Below are 20,286 nucleotides of genomic sequence, written 5' to 3' on the forward strand. Positions count from 1 at the left end.
TAATTACTCTATCAATAGTCCATTTGTGCTTGATTCAATCAGGATCTTTGTAGGGTGATGGAGGAAGAACGGGATTTTTATCTACTGGCTACTGAATGAAAACAGCTGTCTTGAACCTATGAGCTGGGAATTTTACTTATATCATCCCAGTATGTGACAATGAGAGCTCAAAACACAGCCCAATAGATATTTGACAATGAGAGCTCAAAACACAGCCCAATAGATATTTGACAATGAGAGCTCAAAACACAGCCCAATAGATATTTGACAATGAGAGCTCAAAACACAGCCCAATAGATATTTGACAATGAGAGCTCAAAACACAGCCCAATAGATATTTGACAATGAGAGCTCAAAACACAGCCCAATAGATATTTGACAATGAGAGCTCAAAACACAGCCCAATAGATATTTGACAATGAGAGCTCAAAACACAGCCCAATAGATATGTGACAATGAGAGCTCAAAACACAGCCCAATAGATATGTGACAATGAGAGCTCAAAACACAGCCCAATAGATATTTGACAATGAGAGCTCAAAACACAGCCCAATAGATATGTGACGAAGAGTGTTCATTAAAAAAACTGACAACAAGAAACTGTCTTATGCACTCAGCTCAGCTGAGAATATTTGAAATCGCTTGGACTCTCCAGTCTGGACTGCCTAGAGTATCACTAATACATTATGCATTCCATCTCATTCCTCTACTGACAGATAGTAACAAACAAACAGACTACAGACAGAGAGAGAGAGAGAGAGAGAGAGAGAGAGAGAGAGAGAGAGAGAGAGAGAGAGAGAGAGAGAGAGAGAGAGAGAGAGAGAGAGAGAGAGAGAGAGAGAGAGAGAGAGAGAGAGAGAGAGAGAGAGAGAGAGAGAGAGAGAGAGAGAGAGAGAGAGAGAGAGAGAGAGAGAGAGAGAGAGAGATCTCCATACCTCATGAGAGGGGGGTTGGGATGGAGATGTAGGGTTATCCCAGAATGCCATGCAGGTCAGGCTGGGAGATGTTTCCAGGTGCTGACGAAGGCAGTGGGGATGAGGGAGTAGGGTACGGTAGTGATGCTGTTCCAAGCATCCAGCGTCGGGTCATAACAGTCCAGAGTCTTACACCGCTGTGTGCCAAAGTAGCCCCCCACCACATACAGTTTGTTACCTGACGCTACGGCCTGGCAGCTCATCCTCTTAGCCGTCACGTCTCCCACTTTAGTCCACTGGTAGGTATCGCTGCTGAACTTATAGGCCGAGCACGCCGAGAACTCTGTGTCCCCGCCCATCACAAAGATCTGATTGCCGAGGACGGCGGCGGCAGTGTAGCGCCAGGGCTGCGGGCAGGAGGCGGGAACCATCCAGCAATTCTCCTGCGGGTCGTAGCACTGCACCTTGGGAAGTTTGTCATGGGTGACGCTGGTTCCGCCGAAGGCGAAGAGTTTCAGCTTGACGCTGACCACCGCCGCATTGCTCACGCCTTCCCTCAGCGGCGCCACCATGGTCCACTTATTTGCCGCCGGGTCGAACTGCTCCACCTGTTTCAGGGACACCGAGGGCGAGGCGGGGAGGCAGCCGGTGCCGGCCGTGTGTCCTCCAACCACGTACAAGCAGTGTTTCAGCTCGGCTGACCCGTGGCCGAAGCGGGCAATGAGCATGGGCGCTGCCTTGGACCACTCCTCATGCACAGTGTCATAGACCCACACGTCTTTGGACACACCGTTCTCTGAGCCCCTCCCGCCGGTCACGTAGACATTACAGCCAATGGCGCAGGCGCTGAACTCCTTCCTGGGGCTGGGGATGTCCGCCTTGGGGATGATCTCCTTGGCCTTCTGGTCCACCAAGTACAGCTTGTCACACATGAAGGTCTGTCCTCCCAGGAGGAACAGGGCGTGGCTGGTCTTCCTGGGCCGGGCGCAGGGGCTGTTCACCACACCATCATTCTGGAGGATCTTCAGTTTGCAGTGGATGGCCTCGTCCACCAGCTCCTTGCTCTTTAACTGGGCGTTGATCAGCTCCTCTGTGGACACGTTCTCCATGAGGAAGATGGCGGGGAGCAGTGCCAGGCGGACGGTCTGCAGCAGCTCCGGCAGGTGACAGTGCCTCCTCTCCAGGTCGTAGTTGACCCAGTTGAGGGTGGCCTCATAGACCAGCCTCTCGTCCTCTGTCTCCAGCTCCTCGTGGGACAGGAGCTGCACCACCATGTCTTTGGGGAGCTGCAGGAAGTCCTCTGTCTTGCAGATGGCGGGGAAGTTGCTGAGGCACATGGCCCAGGACAGCTCAGACAGCTTGGTGCACTGGTGGGCGTCGGACAGCAGCAGCATGCCCAGGCAGTTGGACGGGTGCAGGTTCCTCTCCAGGAACTCGGCGCAGGCATCCCGGATGTCCTGGAACTCCAGCATGTCCCCGGCCTCCAGGAGAGACTCTGCATTCTCCTCGTTGATGACCACGCGAGAGGAGTAGACATAGTCTAATAACAGCTCCAGGACCTCAGGGTGGATGGAGTCCCTGAAGTCAACCTCGCTGGCCTGGCTCTCCCGGAGACCTCCAGAGAACATAGCCTGACAGACAAACAAGGGGGTGGGAAACCAAGAGTTAGCGGATTAGCATTTGGTCCAGCTAGTGTACTTTTAGCATGGCAGCTAAAAGTGACTTGTTTTCCAATGGCAAACACTAACAGTATCCTGCCTTGGGTAACAGTGTCTTTACCTGGAAGTAGCGGCTGCAGGCGGCCAGCACGGCACGGTGGCAGGGGAAAGAGCGGCTCCCGGCGTGGAGGAGGACGTCGGTGAAGAGACGTTGCTGCCTCAGTGTGTTCAGGTGCATCAGGACGCTGTCGGCGTACGACGACTTGTGGAACAGGTAGATGTTCATGGAGCCGGTGCTGGCACGCGACTTGCGGTTCTCATGGACGCACACAGACATTTTCATTGAATCCTGGAGAAAGAGAACAAAATTATGAATTGTATTTGCATTATTATACTGTATAATAATCAAGTAATAGACATAGCCAGTGGCATGAGTGATTCTAAAAATAAAACCCATACAAACATATGGAAACCCATACAAACACATCATAGAAAAATGCATGATAATATATTTAAAGCATTGGGATGTAGCCTACAGTTCAAAGTCCTTTTTCTAACCAGAATCCCTGAATATAAATGGAAGCTAGTCCAAGCCAAGCCAAACCCTGTAAGAGTGTATTACTCATCTCTACACAGTCCTAAGGAAGGGTAGTGAGTCTCCATCACATTCTCAGGATGCATCCCAATTGGCCCTCCATTTCCTATAGAGCCCTATGGGCCCTGGTCAAAGTAGTGCACTACATAGAGAATATGGTGCAATTTGGAATGCGGCCTGGTCAAAGTAGTGCACTATATAGAGAATACGGTGCCATTTGGAATGCAACCTCTCAGTCTCATTTTGATTTCAGGCAGGGTGTGTGATATGATCAATATCAGCAGGGTCGCTCGCTCCCTGGGCTGGGATCAAGAAAGCAATGTCTGTCTGCCAGAGACGTTGATATGACTGGGTCAGGCAGACAGATAGCTGCTGTGCTGGATGATGTCATGACACACACACACTCTCACACACACACACACACACACACACACACACACACACACACACACACACACACCCTGTCTGATCTGATGTCTGGGGCTGGCTGGAATCTGTCAAATCATTGCCAGGTGTTCAAAGGGGACCAGGGATATAGAGAGAAGAGGTGGGGGGGCTAGGCAGGGAGAAAACTTGCAAAAGTAAACAGCAAGGCATGTGTATCCTATAACTGTCCGATCCATGCAGGAAAAAGAAACCCTATCACTGGGCAAAATGCCAATTTAACCCCTCAGTGTAAACAGCCGTCATCTGCGAGTGTATATTCAAATCCAATCAGTCCTAATTGTCATGTAACCAATACAATGCCGGCGGTCCCCGACTGGCTGTCATCGTCTCTGTGCGAGAGAGGTTAATTGTGTTGTTAAACGCAACGCTCCACGGCACTAAAATTGTGTTCCTTGCCGAATTTAACCGAATAAGGAACATTAATGACACATCAGCAGCTATGTTGGCACTATATCACACCTGATGCCCTCCGTTAATCTCGTTACACCGGGAGCAGCTGTGAAGGGCACCCAGGGAGACCATTCAGAATAGACCGGGTTTAATCAATGAGAAGACAACACAATATAAGGGTTACAATTGCAAGGGTTGATTTTTTTTATAAACATCGCCTCAGTGTTTCTAGATGGGATTGGCTTGAATATATTTATAAAAGACGTACACATGCTAAAAGTCCTCTTCATGCCCTAAAAATAACACATGTTAGGCTATATGATCTCAATCTTTGCTTTGTGTTGCTTCTCTCGTTAAAGTATGCTAGAATATATGCAGCCAATTAACATGATAATGCAAATGTGAAAACACAACGTTCCCTCTGAATATTGTCCTCTAAATAATTCTAATATGACATCTCCTAGACAGACATTTGAGGAATTCCTTTAATAAGTGTCATGCTGCAAAATCCATTACAGGATGGTGTCTAGGCTATGTTCTTAAATTAGGCGTTTCCACAGAAAGACACAATAATGGTAGATGTGATCCTCTTAAATGCTTCATCAAAGCTCCTCCGTGCATGGAGCCTATATCACAACATCAACAATAATGGCAATAACAATTCTCAAATGTGAAAAATACAAATAGCCTATGTGCCATTCCTACCTCTTTGGGTGAAAGTAGGAGTTCAATTGTGTCTGCTTTATCCCTCGAACATGCCACTGCTGGAAGAGTAGCCACGATGCTGGTTCAAGCAAGCCACTTGTGCTTGGGAGAATGCGCGTCTTGGGTTCCTCAAAAAGGAATAGCCTTATTTGGAAAGGATCTGGACAATATTTCTATCCCTATATAGATGTCAATGGACTCGACTCATCCAAATGTGTCGTTCAGTGATGAGATATGCAGTTCAACATTCGTCGTTCCGTCCAGTTTGAAGGAATAAAGATAAAGGGTTGCGATCGCGGACTGACTCCAGACTTGCTTCTGATCCTATAGGAGTTCTATGTCGATAGTGCATACTGTGCGCTCGGTTGAGTCGGGTCTTCCCTCGGTAAAATCAATGGGTGTGTTTATAGTGAGAAAGGGGGAGGAACGTCCTCGTGTCGAGAAAGCGGAGTGGGAGAGGTAAAGCTATGCAAAGTAGTCTAGTGTGATGGGAACGGAGCAGCAGCAGCGGTAGGATGACAACGGAAGGGAGAAGTAATAAAACAGTAAAATAGTCAGTGAGAAAGAGTCTGGCGTCTCAAATCTAAGAGTAGTACAATTTACTCACCTGCAGAACTGTGCCCTTTATTACAAACAGACAAATGGTATCCTGATCCGTCAGAAGGCCTAAATAGCCCACAGCCTACCTCCACTCTGTAATATAGACGTGAGTTCAGATTTGTTTGCACACCATATAAGGCCTACTGGATGATAAAATGCACACAATATGATTTCTATTAGGCTACATTTGATTTCCATGAAGTCAACTTCCTTAATGGGAAACGTCACCATTCTCCAACTTCATTGTCATCATCTCCCGCACCATCCCAACATCAACATGTGAAATTGGTGCATTTCTACATTTTGTACTAAAACATAGAGGAAGATAAGCGTTTCCAATGACATCATAGGTGTGCATCGTGATTTTGATCAATTTTGAGTAGGTATTGCCTACTAATTGGTTGATGTCATTAGAATCACATATTTCTCTATCATAGGAGTGTTTCTGGATAAAAAAAAGAAGAAATGGAATGGGACTAAACACAGGCAGAATCTTAGAGGAAAAGCTGGTTGTCTGCTTTCCACCAGACACTGGGAGATGAATTCACCTTTCAGCAGGACAATAACGTAAAACACAAGGCAGAATCTACACTGGAGTTGCTTACCAAGAAGACAGAATCACAGTTAAAATATATGGCAAGATTTAAAAAGGGTTGTCTAGCAATGATCAACAACCAATTTGACAGAGCTTGAAGAATTTTGAAAATAATAATGGACAAATATTGTACAATCCAGGTGTGCAAAGCTCTTAGAGACTTACCCAGAAAGACTCACAGCTGTAATCGCTTCCAAAGATGATTCTAACATGCACAGACTCAGAGATATGAATATTTCAGGGAGACATTTCTGTATTTCATTTTCAATAAATGGGCAACATTTCAAAAAATGTTTTCACTTTGTCATTATGGGGTATTGTGTGTAGAGGGGTGAAATGTGTTTTGTTACTTTAATCCATTATGAATTCAGGGTGTAACACACTAAAATGTGGAATAAGACAAGGGGTATGGAATCCTTTCTGGGGGCACTGTAGGTGTGTGCCAATATACACGTGACCAGAGGCCTGGCCATGACCCAACATAGTCTAGTGTACAAATTACGTGGAATATATATTTTGCCTGCCAGGGTCTTTACACCTAAATGTGTTCATATTTGTAAAATATAATGGACAGACAGACACGGGACAGTACGTTTAGATGGATATAGGTCATTTTGGCATGCAACATTGGCAAAATTTCAAACGTTTTACTGCTTGAAACATATTGTCACAAATAATTAATCCACTTAGAAATTGTGAAATGGTGAGATATTGTTGAGATTGATGTGAGACTGAATGAAAACTTCATTAGAGTCTGAAACAATTTTGTGAAACATTACTGTTTTTTTGTGACAACATCGCCACTTGCTGGAGAAAATTAAAGCTTGAGAAAAGGTTGATTCTAGAAAGTTCAAAGAGCAAGGAGTCATATTATCAAGTCTTCTTACTCACTCACTGAACATCGAACATTCGTTTGGTCAATGTTCAGGCAGCCGGCGTAATATGTGACCATAGGTACTGGCTAGATTATCCCTCAACCTGCTTATGTATTTTGTCCATATGCTTTTTTTAAACCATGATCTATTTATGTGGCAATAAGACTTTAATCCATCCGGTGGAGATGAGAGCAAATAAACATAATCATGTTGTAATGTGTTTGTGGAGATATTCTAGACACTCATACTTGTAGTAGGTATTTACAATAAATAGCCTAGCTATCTTGAGGACCTCTAACTCATAAATAATGTATTTATATTTCCTTTACATGATTTATGAGTTGAAAGTCCTCAGATAGCTAGATTGAAAGGTCATCTAGCCAGTCCCTGTGGTCACATATTACACTGGCTGCTTGACCATTAACCAAACAAATGCTCGATTTTCAGTGATTTACTGTCTCATGGCTCAATATATAAATAAAGACACGTTTTATATGATTTGCTAGATTAGATTTCGTCCTATTTCCACATTGATTCAAGCCCCACCCGCTCGAGGCTAATGCAGTCTTGCCAGTTGTCAGCCGACTGGCAACACCATAGCGCATCATGTTTGCGACGCTAAAGTTTGCAGCGTTGTTGCTCGCGGTTGTTGTCTGCTGGGCAACGCAAGATTATGATTATAATGACGCTGAAAAAGACGAGGAGCCTACTCTGGGTGATTCTCAATATGGATCTCTTTGGCCGTTGCCTCAGAAAGTTAAAATATCCACGGTAGTATTCAAACTCAGCGGTGCTAGCTTCCATATATTCGACGCTAAAGAATCGTCTTCTGGTGCGAGCTGCAGACTTCTTCAAAATGCATATCGAAGGTAAGACGACCGAGTCGTGTGAATAACAGGCATCAATCAGCATGCTTTCATGATTTGTTTGTTTTGCGTTAGCTCCTTTTAAAGTGGCAATATGCGGTTGCTACATCAGTAGTTTGACTTTTAAATGAATGTACCCATTGACTCTTGAAGAATATAAATTAATTGCCTCGTGAGTTTATGAATGAGGCGTTACATTTCTCCAGCCCCAACCCTAAACTGTTGACCCCAAAAGGTGTCGCTTATTATTGTTTAAACTGCAGATGTCCCATTTGAATAACGTTTGCTTTAAATGCCGGGAGTCAATTTTTATTTTATTAGGCCTACAGATGTATCAATCTGAATGTTTTTCAAAAGTACTAGATAAATGAATGTATAAATAAAAGTGGCTTGCTGCTGAAGTGTATTATGGATTGATATTCTACTTACATTTCTTCTCTTCCTGGGGTTCTAGACCAATTGTCACACAAACATGACACACTGGTTTTGTTCCTCCTTCCTTCAGGTATGATGAGTACATCTTTACCAGTTCCAGAAAACAAGGGCAAAACAAGAGCAAAAAGGCATTGGCCTCTGACATGTCTGAATTACAGGTGTGGATCACATCAGCTGACTCTGAGTGTGACAGCTACCCCAGTGTGACATCTGACGAGTCATGTGAGTTCACAGGCATGGTGTTTGTCTTCTTCCATTTTAGTCATTTAGCAGACACTCTTATCCAGAGCGACTTACAATTATACTGCATTTGTAACTGATGTGAAATGGCTAGTTAGTTAGCGGGGAGTGCGCTAACAGCGTTTCAATCTGTCACATCACTCACTCTGAGACCTTGAAGTAGTTGTTCTCCTTGCTCAGCAAGGGCTGCGGCTTTTGTGGAGCGATGGGTAACGATGATGTGTGCAGAGGGTCCCTGGTTTGAGTGCAGGTAGGGGCGAGGAGAGGGACGGAAGCTATACTGTTACATTGGTGCCGTGACCCAGATCACTGGTTGCTGCGGAAAAGGAGGAGGTCAAAAGGGGGGTGAGTGTAACCGGTGTGAAATGGCTAGCTAGTTAGCGGGGTGCGCGTGTAACGGATGTGAAATGGCTAGCTAGTTAGCGGTGGTGCGTGCTAATAGCATTTCAATGGTGACGTCAATTGCTTTGAGACCTTGAAGTAGTGGTTCCCCTTGCTCTGCAAGGGCCGCGGCTTTTGTGGAGCGATGGGTAACGATGCTGCGTGGGTGACTGTTGATGTGTGCAGAGGGTCCCTGGTTCGCGCGAGGGGACGGACTAAAGTTATACTGTTACACGCGCTAACAGCGTTTCAATCTGTGACATCACTCACTCTGAGACCTTCAAGTAGTTGTTCCCGATGGGTAACGATGCTTTGTGGGAGGCAGTTGTCGACGTGTGCAGAGGGTCCCTGGTTCGAGCGCAGGTAGGGGCGAGGAGATGGACGGAAGCTATACTGTTACACATTCATCTTATGGTAGCTAGGAGAGACAACTACATATCTCAGTCATAATATGTACATTTTACCACAATGAAACTGCTGTCAGCAAGGTCAGTGCTAGTAAGAAAAGACAGGTGCTGGTGTTCTAAGTATGCACAAAGACTTTCAGAGTGTGCTAACACAGGATCTGATTTCTAAAGCATATGGTCAGGGGGGGACCTAATCCCAGATCAGCACTCCTGAGACTCTGTGACTATGGGCACATGTTTTCAAGTTTGGGACTGGAGCAGGATATATGCAAATAAAAGAGACTTCAGTCGTATAGTGGAGGGGCCTCCCCAGAGGGATCGGGGTCTCATCATCCCACACCAGTGTTTAGGGGAGTATTATCCTCTGGTGCGGTTTATGTCTGCCAGTATATTTTACGTCAGTAGTAGACCAAGAGGGAGACCCATTGGATGAGATGGTCAGAAGGGCGGGACCTCTGACCTTCTCATCCAATGGGTTTTGAGATGCAGTCGAGAAGAGCAGACGCAAGGAATCAAGGAAATGCAATTGAGATTATCCCACAGAGGGATTACCTGGATTGTGTTGGAGATAATGGATTTATTCTACGGTCAGATCTTTGTTGTGAAGGCCCTTAGCTACTGTTTCATGAATGCACACCAGTAGTACACATGCAAGTTTGGTCGTGGATGAGTTTCAAGGCCCCAAACTAATAGAGAAATGAACGTATTTACTTACACATCAAAGAAGAAACATTCACTTTCCTAGATGGGTAACCATGACAAATGTATGTCTTTGAATCAATTTGCATTATTGGATGTTAACACATTTTAAAACACAACATAGGACTGTGTTCTCTCTGCCTTTCCACAGACAAACTGTCAGTGGACTCTCCTGTTGCTGTGCTGAAAGCACCTAAGGTGTGGGGAGCTCTGAGAGGTAGGGGTCATGGCTTTTATTCTACACACTGTTTATATTCTGATGAAGAGGTTTGTTCAAGACCGTCACGACATCCTCTATTTTCACACTATAATAACCCTTTATTTGTTATTGTTTTCATAACCCATGTGCAACTTTTGTGGTTGCCTTTAGAGTTTCTTGTGTCTAGACCTTGAGAGCTACAGAAAGTACTATCTCCATAACCTGATCTTTGAGACTTGTACTTTCTATAGTACTGTTGTCCTGAGAGGGGGCGGCAGGGTAGCCTAGTAGTTAGAGCGTTGGACTAGTAACCGAAAGGTTGCAAGTTCATATCCCGAGCTGACAAGGTACAAATCTGTCATTCTGCCCCTGAACAGGCAGTTAACCCACTGTTCCTAGGCCGTCATTGAAAATAAGAATTTGTTCTTAACTGACTTGTCTAGTTAAATAAAGGTCAAATTAAAATAAAAGAGGAGAGCTTGCAAGTAAGCATTTCATTGTACTGTTTACAACACTACACTGTAGCAGTTTGCAGCAGTGTGTTTTAAATGGGGATGTAACAATTCACCGATACCCATCGGTCACAGATTCAAATGTTTGAGATACAAGTGCATTGGTTCGCGGACCCCAAACTGACCCAAATGTAGCATGCATCGGTCAGAAAATCTATTCAAACGTTCTGAATCAGAAGTTCAATTTGTTGTCGTTGCTCATATTACGTTCTTCATACCTTCCGAAAAGACCATCTATTGTGACAACTGAAGTCCTATCCTTCAGTGTCAAACTGCATGTAACTATTTTGTTGTTGATCTACAAGTCATTTTGAAGTCATTTTGAAGTCATTTTGAATGCAGAACAACTCCAGGCGATATCAGTAGCCTAATCAAACTGCGCACTGTGCGGCAGGTAGCCTAGCGGTTAAGAGGTTGGGCCAGTAACCGAAAGCTTGCCGGTTCAAATCCCAGAGATGATTAGGTGACATCTGTTGATGTGCCCTTGAGCAAGGCACTTAACCCTAATTGCTCCTGTAAGTCCCTCTGGATAAGAGCGTCTGCAATAGTGTTGGTAGTTTTGCTCTAAACAATCAGAGTATTTGGTCGTTTTTTGATATACAGGGTAAAGTTCATAACGAGGACAGAAATCACTTTTGCGAGGAGAACTGTGTGGCAGAAGTGAGAGAAGAGAAGATCACTCTGTTAACTTCCAAATGATCAAACCCATTTGATTTTGATATGTGGGGGGGTGAAATCCAAAGTTGTGCTATGTATTGGTCTTGTCATAGCTAATGTCATAGCTCATTTCTAAACGATAAATATTGATTCTATCTCAAACATTTCATCTGCAAAAATGACAAGTGTGTGTGTGATGGTGGTTTCATAACCAAAGTGGGAGGACCAAAAACAGGCTACAGTGCACCCCCCTAATCTGATAGTGGTAATGAGATGGTAGATGCCTAGTCTCCAATATGGCTCAACTCAGGAGCCTACATAGTACATGCACTATAGACATACATCATTTACACACACCACAGATCAAACCGACTCACAAATCGTTTCAAAACTAAACTAAAACGTATCTGTCCTATATGGTATCGGAGCCCATACATCTAGGTACGTATCGAATCCTCTTGAAATGGTAAGGTGCACATCCCTAGTTGTAAAGCATGTCTTTGCAATCGTTGCGATTGTGACTGTTGATTAACCGTTGTCTCTGTCTCGTTTCCTAATTGCTAGGTCTGGAGACTTTTAGCCAGTTGGTGTATAAGGATGAATATGGAGCAGTAAGTTTGCGTTAGTGCCATGTGAATAGTTTGCTACATTCAACCAGGAGGCCTCACCCATGTCTGAACACCAGTCATATGATTACGGAAGTAAACTACCTCACCTGTTTTAATTTGTTATTATTCCAAGTGTTTGTATTGCATCAACACATTTGGACATTCAGTTGCCCTCAATTTAGCAAGCTATTTTCAATCTAACATCGTGGTTTTGGCCTCAGTGACTCAGTATTCATTGTGTAAATTGTACCAATATTTCAATAATTTCATTTTACTTTTTTTTTTTTTCACAGAAAAGCATCAATAGGACAGACATTCACGACTTCCCACGGTTTGCACATCGAGGCCTCTTATTGGACACCTCTCGTCACTTCCTGCCCATCAAAGTAATTTTAGCCAATCTGGTGAGAGGACGATACATGGATCCTGATTTCAGTTCACTGTTGTTATGGTTAAATGTTTGCGTTGGCCATATGATCAAATCATTTTCAATTTCTAATAATGGCATAACGTCATACTCATAACATAATGTTCTCCCCCAATCCATACACAGGAAGCCATGGCGTGGAACAAATTCAATGTTTTCCACTGGCACATAGTAGATGACCCCTCCTTCCCTTACCTGAGCCGTACCTTCCCCCAGCTGAGTCAACATGTGAGTAGATGGGAATTGTTATTGAGATCCTGGTCCCATTTCAGCTGATATGCCTTCAGTTTCCCACACCTGAAAGGGCTAGATGGGTGAAGGGGATATGGTGAAATGTGAAAAGAATATGGTCGGTGCTTCACAAGGCCTATTGGAGGGCTAGGTAGAGCCATCATATTGCTAACACATCTGTAATAATAGATGTAGGGATATATAACCAGTCTGAACTTCATTGTGATCATGAAGTACAGGACGTGCATAAATTATGCATGTTTCATATAAATGTCAAATGTGTGTAGATAACTTGTTCTATCCTGTGACTGCAGGGAGCATACCACCCGTACACACATGTGTACACGCCTTCTGATGTGAAGATGATCATCGAGTTTGCTCGCCTAAGGGGCATTCGGGTTGTCCCTGAGTTTGACACCCCTGGGCACACTCAGTCATGGGGCAAAGGTGAATGTGGGGTCATTCAGATGAACATTTTCTGGCTGTATCGAGGGGTTCATTTCTAGGGGGTCAGGGTTGTCTTTTGTCCTTTAGACATGCACATTTTCATAATCTTTTTGTAAGAATTTAACTGAAATATGCAGCTACCTGATATTGCATTGGTTTTATCTGCACCAAATTACACGTCCTTCCTCTCGAATGCACCCTTCTCACTCATGCTTCCCTCCCCCTCCCCCCCATGCTCACCCCTTCCAGGGCAGAAGGACCTGCTGACCCCCTGTTACTCTGGAGCCAGCCCCTCTGGTTCGTTCGGACCAGTCAACCCCATGCTCAACACCACCTATGACTTTATGAGCATGTTCTTCAAGGAAGTCAACACAGTGTTCCCTGATGCCTACGTCCATCTGGGAGGAGATGAGGTCGACTTCAGCTGCTGGTGAGACAGGGACATTTAACATGCATTTTCCAATGGGAGTTACAGTTAACATATTCAGCACCCACTTAACCACAGACTCCTCATCCACTACAAATTTATGACCACAATAATTGTCAATAGCCAACAGCCATGTGACACTGGCTTGTTTGACACTCAATGGAAATTAAATCACAGAAACCGTACTGTTGGCCGTGTCTTGGCCAACATCAAGCACATCAATAAAAACACTTCTACTTTCTGCCTCTGTGATCCACAGGAAGTCCAACCCTGACATCCAGAAGTTCATGGAGCAGCAAGGCTTTGGGATGGACTACAGCAAGCTGGAGTCTTTCTACATCCAGAGGTGTGTCTTCATTCAGACCTCTGGTTGGCCTTAAAGTGAAACAAATTACGCCAACCTGAAAAACCGTAATTTATCCATATATTCTCAAAGATTTCCTCTCCTTGATTTCCACTCTTTTTTTATTTCTTAAGCTTAATTATTCACATTATCATGTGGTTATTTTCTGTCACATGATAGGCTCTTGGATATCGTCACCACTACCAACAAGGGCTACATGATCTGGCAGGAGGTCTTTGACAACGGTGTTAAGGTAGCAGAACAACAGCAGTTATAAGCACTGGCAGAGTGAAAAGCAGCCACTCTAATGTCTAGAAATCAAAGGGTAATTTTCTGAAATCAAATTCTGATACTTCTATAATCAATATATCTTCAGTTACCCTACTCACTTCTTGCCTGGTGTTTACATAGTAGTACATTTAGCTTCATGGCTTAGCTTCTATATAGTTTCCCCCCTGTTAGTATTAGCTTTTCCTTTCCAACTCTATCTGATAACCACCAGAACTTCACACACATAAGTATATCTGTGTCTGTTTGAGCTTGCCTGGATTAATAGACCAATAGAAATGTCCCAAAACTGAAAATACCACCCATCTGGCCCTCCCGGCAGAGAGGGGATTCGAGGAAGCTTAATCGAATTCCCATCAGACTCAAGCAAACGCTCAATGTATTTGAATCGATCGGCTATTTGAAACCCAAGTCTGACCACCACATCCACAAATAATACACAGACAAATATGTTCTCTGAGTCTAACAAATCAGTGTAATACTTGCAGTTGAAGTCGGACACGGTAGTGCATGTGTGGATGGGGAACAAGGTGGAGGAGGAGCTTCAGAAGGTGACGGAGGCAGGCTTCACCACCATCCTCTCCGCCCCCTGGTACCTAGACTACATTAGCTATGGACAGGACTGGCAGAAGTTCTACAGAGCCGAGCCGCTCAGTTTCAAGGGTCAGTTGGCTTCATCAGATGGTGTTTTTATACTCTCAACGTGTGTAAAATATATATATGGGAATTTCCTTGTGTTTTGGCCTAACACGCCAGGGCTGAAAATGCCAAAATAGTGATTAAAAACTGAAAGACTTCACTCAACAGGTTTGCGCTTTAATATTGCACAGCTGTATCGAAATCTCTGGAAGAAAGTTTTGTAGGGAGATGGTGACTGTTGGAAGGCGGGTTCGGCTCTATGTTGTGCCATTAGCTCTTGTTGGTTTTGAGAGCAGCCTATTCAGTTGAAAAAGTGTCTTGTTTACATCTATTAAAAATGTTTCTCCATCCTGGTCTTGGGGTCCCAAAGGGGTATTTTGGTTTTTGCCTTACCACTAAAAACCTTATTCATATCATCAAAGCTTGATGGTGAGTTGATCATTTGAATCAGCTGTGTAATTTTAGGGCATAAAGTAAAATATCCCTATGGGTCCCCAGGACCATTATTGAGAAACACAGTATTACAATGTTGACAGGTGGCCCGAAGTATACATCTTCATGGCTTGTTGCAGGGTATTACTTTCCAAATACTATCCCTGACAATTCCTACATTGTCAGTTATTTTCCTTTCTGTACATGTTCACTTGGCATTCATGATGCGTTGTTTTTCAGCTGCTCAATGCTTCTCTTATATCAGGGTTGCATTCAAGACCAGTAACACTGTAGCATGTTAAACATTATGAGCAAGAAGTTGACATGCAGTGCATTCAGAAAGTATTCAGAACCCTTCTCTTTTTCCACATTGTGTTACGTTACAGCCTTATTCTAAAATTGATTAAATAATTGAAAAATCCTCATAAATCTACATACAATAAATACCCCATACTGACAAAGCGAAAACAGGTTTTTAGACACTTTTTTGCAAATGTATAAAAAATATATATAAATCTTGAAATTGGGCTAAGGTGCATCCTGTATTGTGATCTCTACCCCCGAAGAGAGACGAATGCCAATGCATTGATGAAAACCACCCCACCGGAAGCATCTGACAAGAGGACCGCTACTTCAATTGGTCACTGCTCTGTTGTTTTGCATCTTGAATGTACTCTGATGCAAGCTTATCCACGTGAGCTCTGCTGTGGCATTTTGTTTTTCTATTCCATGTTTTTCTCCAAAAAATACTACTCTACCCTAATCAGTACTAATAATACTCCTAATTGCTAAGGCTATTTCTCAATCACATGTTGCATGTGTATCTGTGTGTGTCTACTGTATGTAGCTGAAGGCAGACTCACTAATCCACATTTGGAAAGGTAACCAGTAGCAGTACCAGGCTGAGATGACGAGGGTCACAGCATCAGGCTACCAGACCCTGCTCTCCACACCCTGGTACCTGAACCGCATCTCCTACGGCCAAGACTGGCAGGCCATTTACAAGGCCGACCCATAGAACTTCAATGGTGTTTGTCCTATATGGCTGTGTTTACACAGGCAGATGAATTCTGATATTGTTCTCCACTAATTTAAAAATAAATAAATAATAATTGGGGGAAAAAAAATCAGAATTAGGCTGTGTTTACACAGGCAGCCCCTCTAGATGCTTTGGACAGAGGCTTTATTTCTGGAAAAGTACGATTCCTCGGCTCTTACTGGTCTTTGCTGTGTTGGTACAACTCGTGCATCCTTAAAATGTCCAACTTAGATGGTGCTTGTTCATTTTAGGGTTTGAGGAGTTCTTAGTTTGTCATTATGCACACTGGCCCCAACACTCATCACAAACCCAGTGGTGTAAAGTACTACGTAAGTCTTAAAAAAAAAATCTTATCTGTACTTTGCTATTTATATTTTTGCCAACTTTTACTCCACTACATTCCTAAAGACACATAATGTACATTTTACTCCATACATTTTCCCTGACACCCAAAAGTACTTGGTACATTTTGAATGCTTAGCAGGACAGAAAAAGGGTCAAATTCACGCACTTATCAAGAGAACATCCCTGGTCATCCCTACTGTCTCTGATTTGGTCGGACTCACTAAACACGTGTCGTTTGATGTGTTGGTGTGCCCCTGCCTATCGGTAAATGAAAAAACAGGAAAATTGTGCTACCTAGTTAGCTTAATATAATGAATTTGAAATGATTTATACTTCTTTTGATAATTAAGTACATTTGATCAATTACAATTTTGATACTTAAGAATATTTAAAACCAAATAGTTTTAGACTTTTACTGAAGTCGTATTTTACTGGATGACTTTCACTTTTACTTGAGACATTTTTTATTAAGGTATCTTTACTTCTCATCAAGTATGAAAATTGGGTACTTTTTCCACCACTGACAATACCTCACTCAATATTAACAGTAGGGCAGCAAAGACCAATACAGTGATTGACTTGCTTTATGGTTTGTGATAAAGAAAGACTTTGCCTGGCCCTGCTGTTGTAGAGTGCTAGTGGATTAATGTGACACAGTTCTGAGATCACCCACTTTCTGAGTCTGAATAGGGAAAACCCCCACCGTGCCAAAAGCCATCTGCTTTTTTTCTAATGAGCCGATGGTCACACGGTTTGGATTTCTGTGCAACTAAGTGTAAACCTGTTGACTGAAGTAGCAGAAAAATGTCCCTCCAAAATCTGTGTTCACATGGTAAGATTAAATACAGAAATTGTCATACATAAATGTTTACATATATGATGTTTATGTGAAGGTGATTACCCCCTGACCCCTAAATTACCCTTTGAACCCAGGCACAGATGCCCAGAAAAAGCTGGTGATTGGAGGAGAGGCATGTCTGTGGGGGGAATATGTGGATGCTACCAACCTGACCCCTAGACTCTGGTACACCAGGCAACGCCACATCAATAATAGATGAGAAAGGATGTTTCATTATCTCACACATATGTTCAGCAATGTTATAGCCTACAGATTAATTACTAAGAAGTCTGTTGGTCCCATAATGTGTTTCCTATGCTCAGGCCCCGTGCCAGTGCTGTGGGGGAGCGGTTGTGGAGTGACAGGGATGTGAGGGACCTAAACGATGCCTACAGTCGTCTAGCCAAGCACCGTTGTCGCATGGTCCAGTAAGTCGTTCCCATAGAGATACATAAACTTAGCAAAAAAAGAAACGTCATCTCACTGTCAACTGTTCAGCAAACTTAATGTGTAAATATTTGTATGAACATTACAAGATTCAACAACTGAGACATATTCTGAACAAGTTCCACAGACATGTGACTAATAGAAATGGAATAATGTGTCCCTGAACAAAGGGCGGGTCAAAAAGGAACAGTCTGTATCTGGTGTGGCCACCAGCTGCATTAAGTACAGCAGTGCATCTCCTCCTCATGGACTGCACCAGATTTGTCACCTCTTGCTGTGAGATGTTACCCCACTCTTCCACCAAGGCACCTGCAAGTTCCCAGACATTTCTGGGGGAATGGCACTAGCCCTAGATCCAACAGGTCCCAGACGTGCTTGAGATCGGATTGAGATCCGGGCTCTTTGCTGGCCATGGCAAAACACTGACATTCCTGTCTTGCAGGAAATCACGCACAGAAAGATCAGTTTGGTGGCATTGTCATGCTGGAGGGTCATGTCAGGATGAGCCTGCAGGAAGGGTACCACATGAGGGAGGAGGATGTCTTCCCTGTAACACACAGCATTGAGATTGCCTGCAATGACAACGATGATGCTGTGACACACCGCCCCCAACAATTGTCTATTCATTGAACAAGCATGGGAAACAGTGTTTTAAACCCTTTACAATGAAGATCTGTGAAGTTAATTCGTAAAAATCCAAATATCTTTGAAAGACAGGGTCCTGAAAAAGGGACGTTTCTTTTTTTGCTACGTTTACTTCTCTGTATTACTGTTCTATTTAATTCCATGGTGGCCCCCCAGTTGTAGTAAAAATAATGATCAACTCTTGACGGTAGTATACAATGTGGTAATTCTCTCTTCCTGTCCTCTCTTGACTGGTAACTCTCTCTCCCTCCCCAGGCGTGGTATCCCAGCTGAGCCTCTCTTTACAGGTTACTGTGCACATGAGTACAAAGGGGTATGAAAAGTGAAGACCACTGTGATCGTCTTCATGACTTCATTGACGCACTGTTACGAGGCAAAATTTGTTTAAAAACAATCCTCATTCCATGTAATGTCACATTGATCTTGTTTTTAGAAAACCATTTGTTTTTATATGAATGTATGATTCAAATTATTAATAATTACATTTTAGTCAATTCGCAGATGCTCTTACAGTGACTTGCAGTAGTTAGTGCATACATTTTCATATTTTTTTTTTATACTGGTCCCCCGTGGGATTCAAACTCTGAAATGGCAAGCTCCATGCTCTACCAACTGAGCCACATGGGACTTAATGATAATAATAATAATAAACCTTTGCAAGGTCAGTTGTCTGTGTACAGTGCTGTGGACACCTGGAGTGTGATAGTTTTACACACTCATGGAAATGACACATATCATCACAAGATCATCTTTCATACAATGTCCATACAATGTCCATACAATGTCCATACAATGTCCATACAATGTCCATACAATATGTTTAGCAGCACTACTATACGCCCTCATACACGGACTACCATGTTCTTGATTCATCTGTTTGCACAGCAAACACCCTTACGAGAGTATCGGCAGTGGCATTCCTGGCTTACGTTTACATTCAAACATCATGTATATTCCACAGAAACATACTATAACAACTGAATTGTGCTCTTGTTCGGTACAAAAGTCCATTAGTCCAATCCTAGTCTCTTGTGAGTGTGGCCATGCCACATGCTTGAACTGGATGCTGAGATTTATCAAACCATAACTGTTCAGTTTCGAAGTGCAACAATCTCAAATCCTGCAGCCATTTCTTGTAGTTTAGGAACAGGAGGTGAGGTCATCAGGCGAGGCCAGCCATCTTGTTGAGCAGTGTTCTGGTGCTGGAGGTTCATGGCCTCGTAGCTGTCCAGCTGGAAGGAGAAGGTGGCGTTGTCAGAGTTTGCAGGGCGGTAGAGTAGCCCTGAAACCAAGGAGGAAAGATTAGATTCATTACGACCTGGGACATACTGTAGAAAAAAGTGAATATGACCTTGGTCAAAGGTGCTAAACATGGACTTAGACTTAGACATCGCATCATTGTATCTGTCCCATTATGGCGTCTGAAAACATGAGCGGCACCATGAGGGCACAGTCTCCATTTTGTAGTCCAAATTCTGTGAGCTGGCAAACAAACTGAAAGGGTGCACACGGCCACCTAGTTTGTTTGAACGGGTATAAGGTCAAGGTAACTTGCAGTTATGGAATGTTTCCTCACGGTTGACTACTTCAAAATAGTGAAATTCCTCAATTGCGCTGCCCATGCTAAAACAGGCTTTTGGGCACTAGAATCATATCTATCTCTATGGTGCTACCTGATGAGTCTACTGTACTCTATTTTTATTCTCAAATGTGAGTGAAATGCTCACACTGCCGAGCCTTGACCTCCCGCCAACATGGCTGGGGAAATGGACATCATGCGTCCTCTGATACACAAGCAGCACTGCTTCTTAACACAGCGCGCATCCAACCCGGGAAGCCAGCCGCACCAATGTGCGTGCACCTGGCAACCTTGGTTAGCGCGCACTGCGCCCAGCCCGCCACAGGAGTCGCTGGTGCGCGATGAGACAAGGATATCCCTACCGGCCAAGCCCTCC

The 20,286-nt window shown here is 43.7% G+C and overlaps 2 protein-coding genes across 3 annotated transcripts in view; one reads left to right on the forward strand and one right to left on the reverse strand.

Annotated features, from left to right (window-relative positions):
* Positions 1 to 5,039, reverse strand: part of LOC139408472 (ectoderm-neural cortex protein 1-like) — a 35,641-nt gene extending 30,602 nt beyond the window's left edge. For both annotated transcript variants that reach the window (XM_071152408.1, XM_071152407.1), the window contains exons 1-3: positions 4,710 to 5,039; positions 2,694 to 2,921; positions 936 to 2,545 (exon numbers count right to left, since the gene is read on the reverse strand). In XM_071152408.1, coding sequence (XP_071008509.1) covers positions 992 to 2,545; positions 2,694 to 2,915 — 1,776 coding nt within the window. In that variant the 5' untranslated portion in view covers positions 2,916 to 2,921; positions 4,710 to 5,039 and the 3' untranslated portion in view covers positions 936 to 991. The remainder of the gene's footprint in view (positions 1 to 935; positions 2,546 to 2,693; positions 2,922 to 4,709) is intronic.
* A 2,288-nt stretch (positions 5,040 to 7,327) lies between these two features.
* On the forward strand, positions 7,328 to 18,996 carry LOC139409879 (beta-hexosaminidase subunit beta-like). The gene is made up of 14 exons (XM_071155274.1): positions 7,328 to 7,648; positions 8,151 to 8,302; positions 9,959 to 10,024; positions 11,740 to 11,786; positions 12,077 to 12,187; positions 12,337 to 12,438; positions 12,756 to 12,888; positions 13,138 to 13,318; positions 13,575 to 13,661; positions 13,839 to 13,911; positions 14,435 to 14,609; positions 17,335 to 17,425; positions 17,563 to 17,667; positions 18,587 to 18,996. Exons 1-14 carry the CDS (start codon positions 7,386 to 7,388, stop codon positions 18,648 to 18,650), a joined length of 1,650 nt encoding a protein of 549 aa, XP_071011375.1. The 5' UTR covers positions 7,328 to 7,385; the 3' UTR covers positions 18,651 to 18,996.
* The last annotated feature ends 1,290 nt before the right edge of the window (positions 18,997 to 20,286 follow it).

Source organism: Oncorhynchus clarkii, chromosome 5 (genome assembly GCF_045791955.1).
Source record: "Oncorhynchus clarkii lewisi isolate Uvic-CL-2024 chromosome 5, UVic_Ocla_1.0, whole genome shotgun sequence".
Taxonomy (NCBI): Eukaryota; Metazoa; Chordata; class Actinopteri; order Salmoniformes; family Salmonidae; genus Oncorhynchus; species Oncorhynchus clarkii.

What these genes read in the sequence shown, in the direction of transcription:
- LOC139409879 (XM_071155274.1), top strand. Translation starts at nt 7,386, where the DNA reads ATGTTTGCGACGCTAAAGTTTGCAGCGTTGTTGCTCGCGGTTGTTGTC. An exon ending in GGTGTGGGGAGCTCTGAGAG is followed by an intron (nt 10,025 to 11,739) that starts GTAGGGGTCATG and finishes CCTAATTGCTAG; the next exon opens with GTCTGGAGACTTTTAGCCAG. An exon ending in CGAGCCGCTCAGTTTCAAGG is followed by an intron (nt 14,610 to 17,334) that starts GTCAGTTGGCTT and finishes CTTTGAACCCAG; the next exon opens with GCACAGATGCCCAGAAAAAG.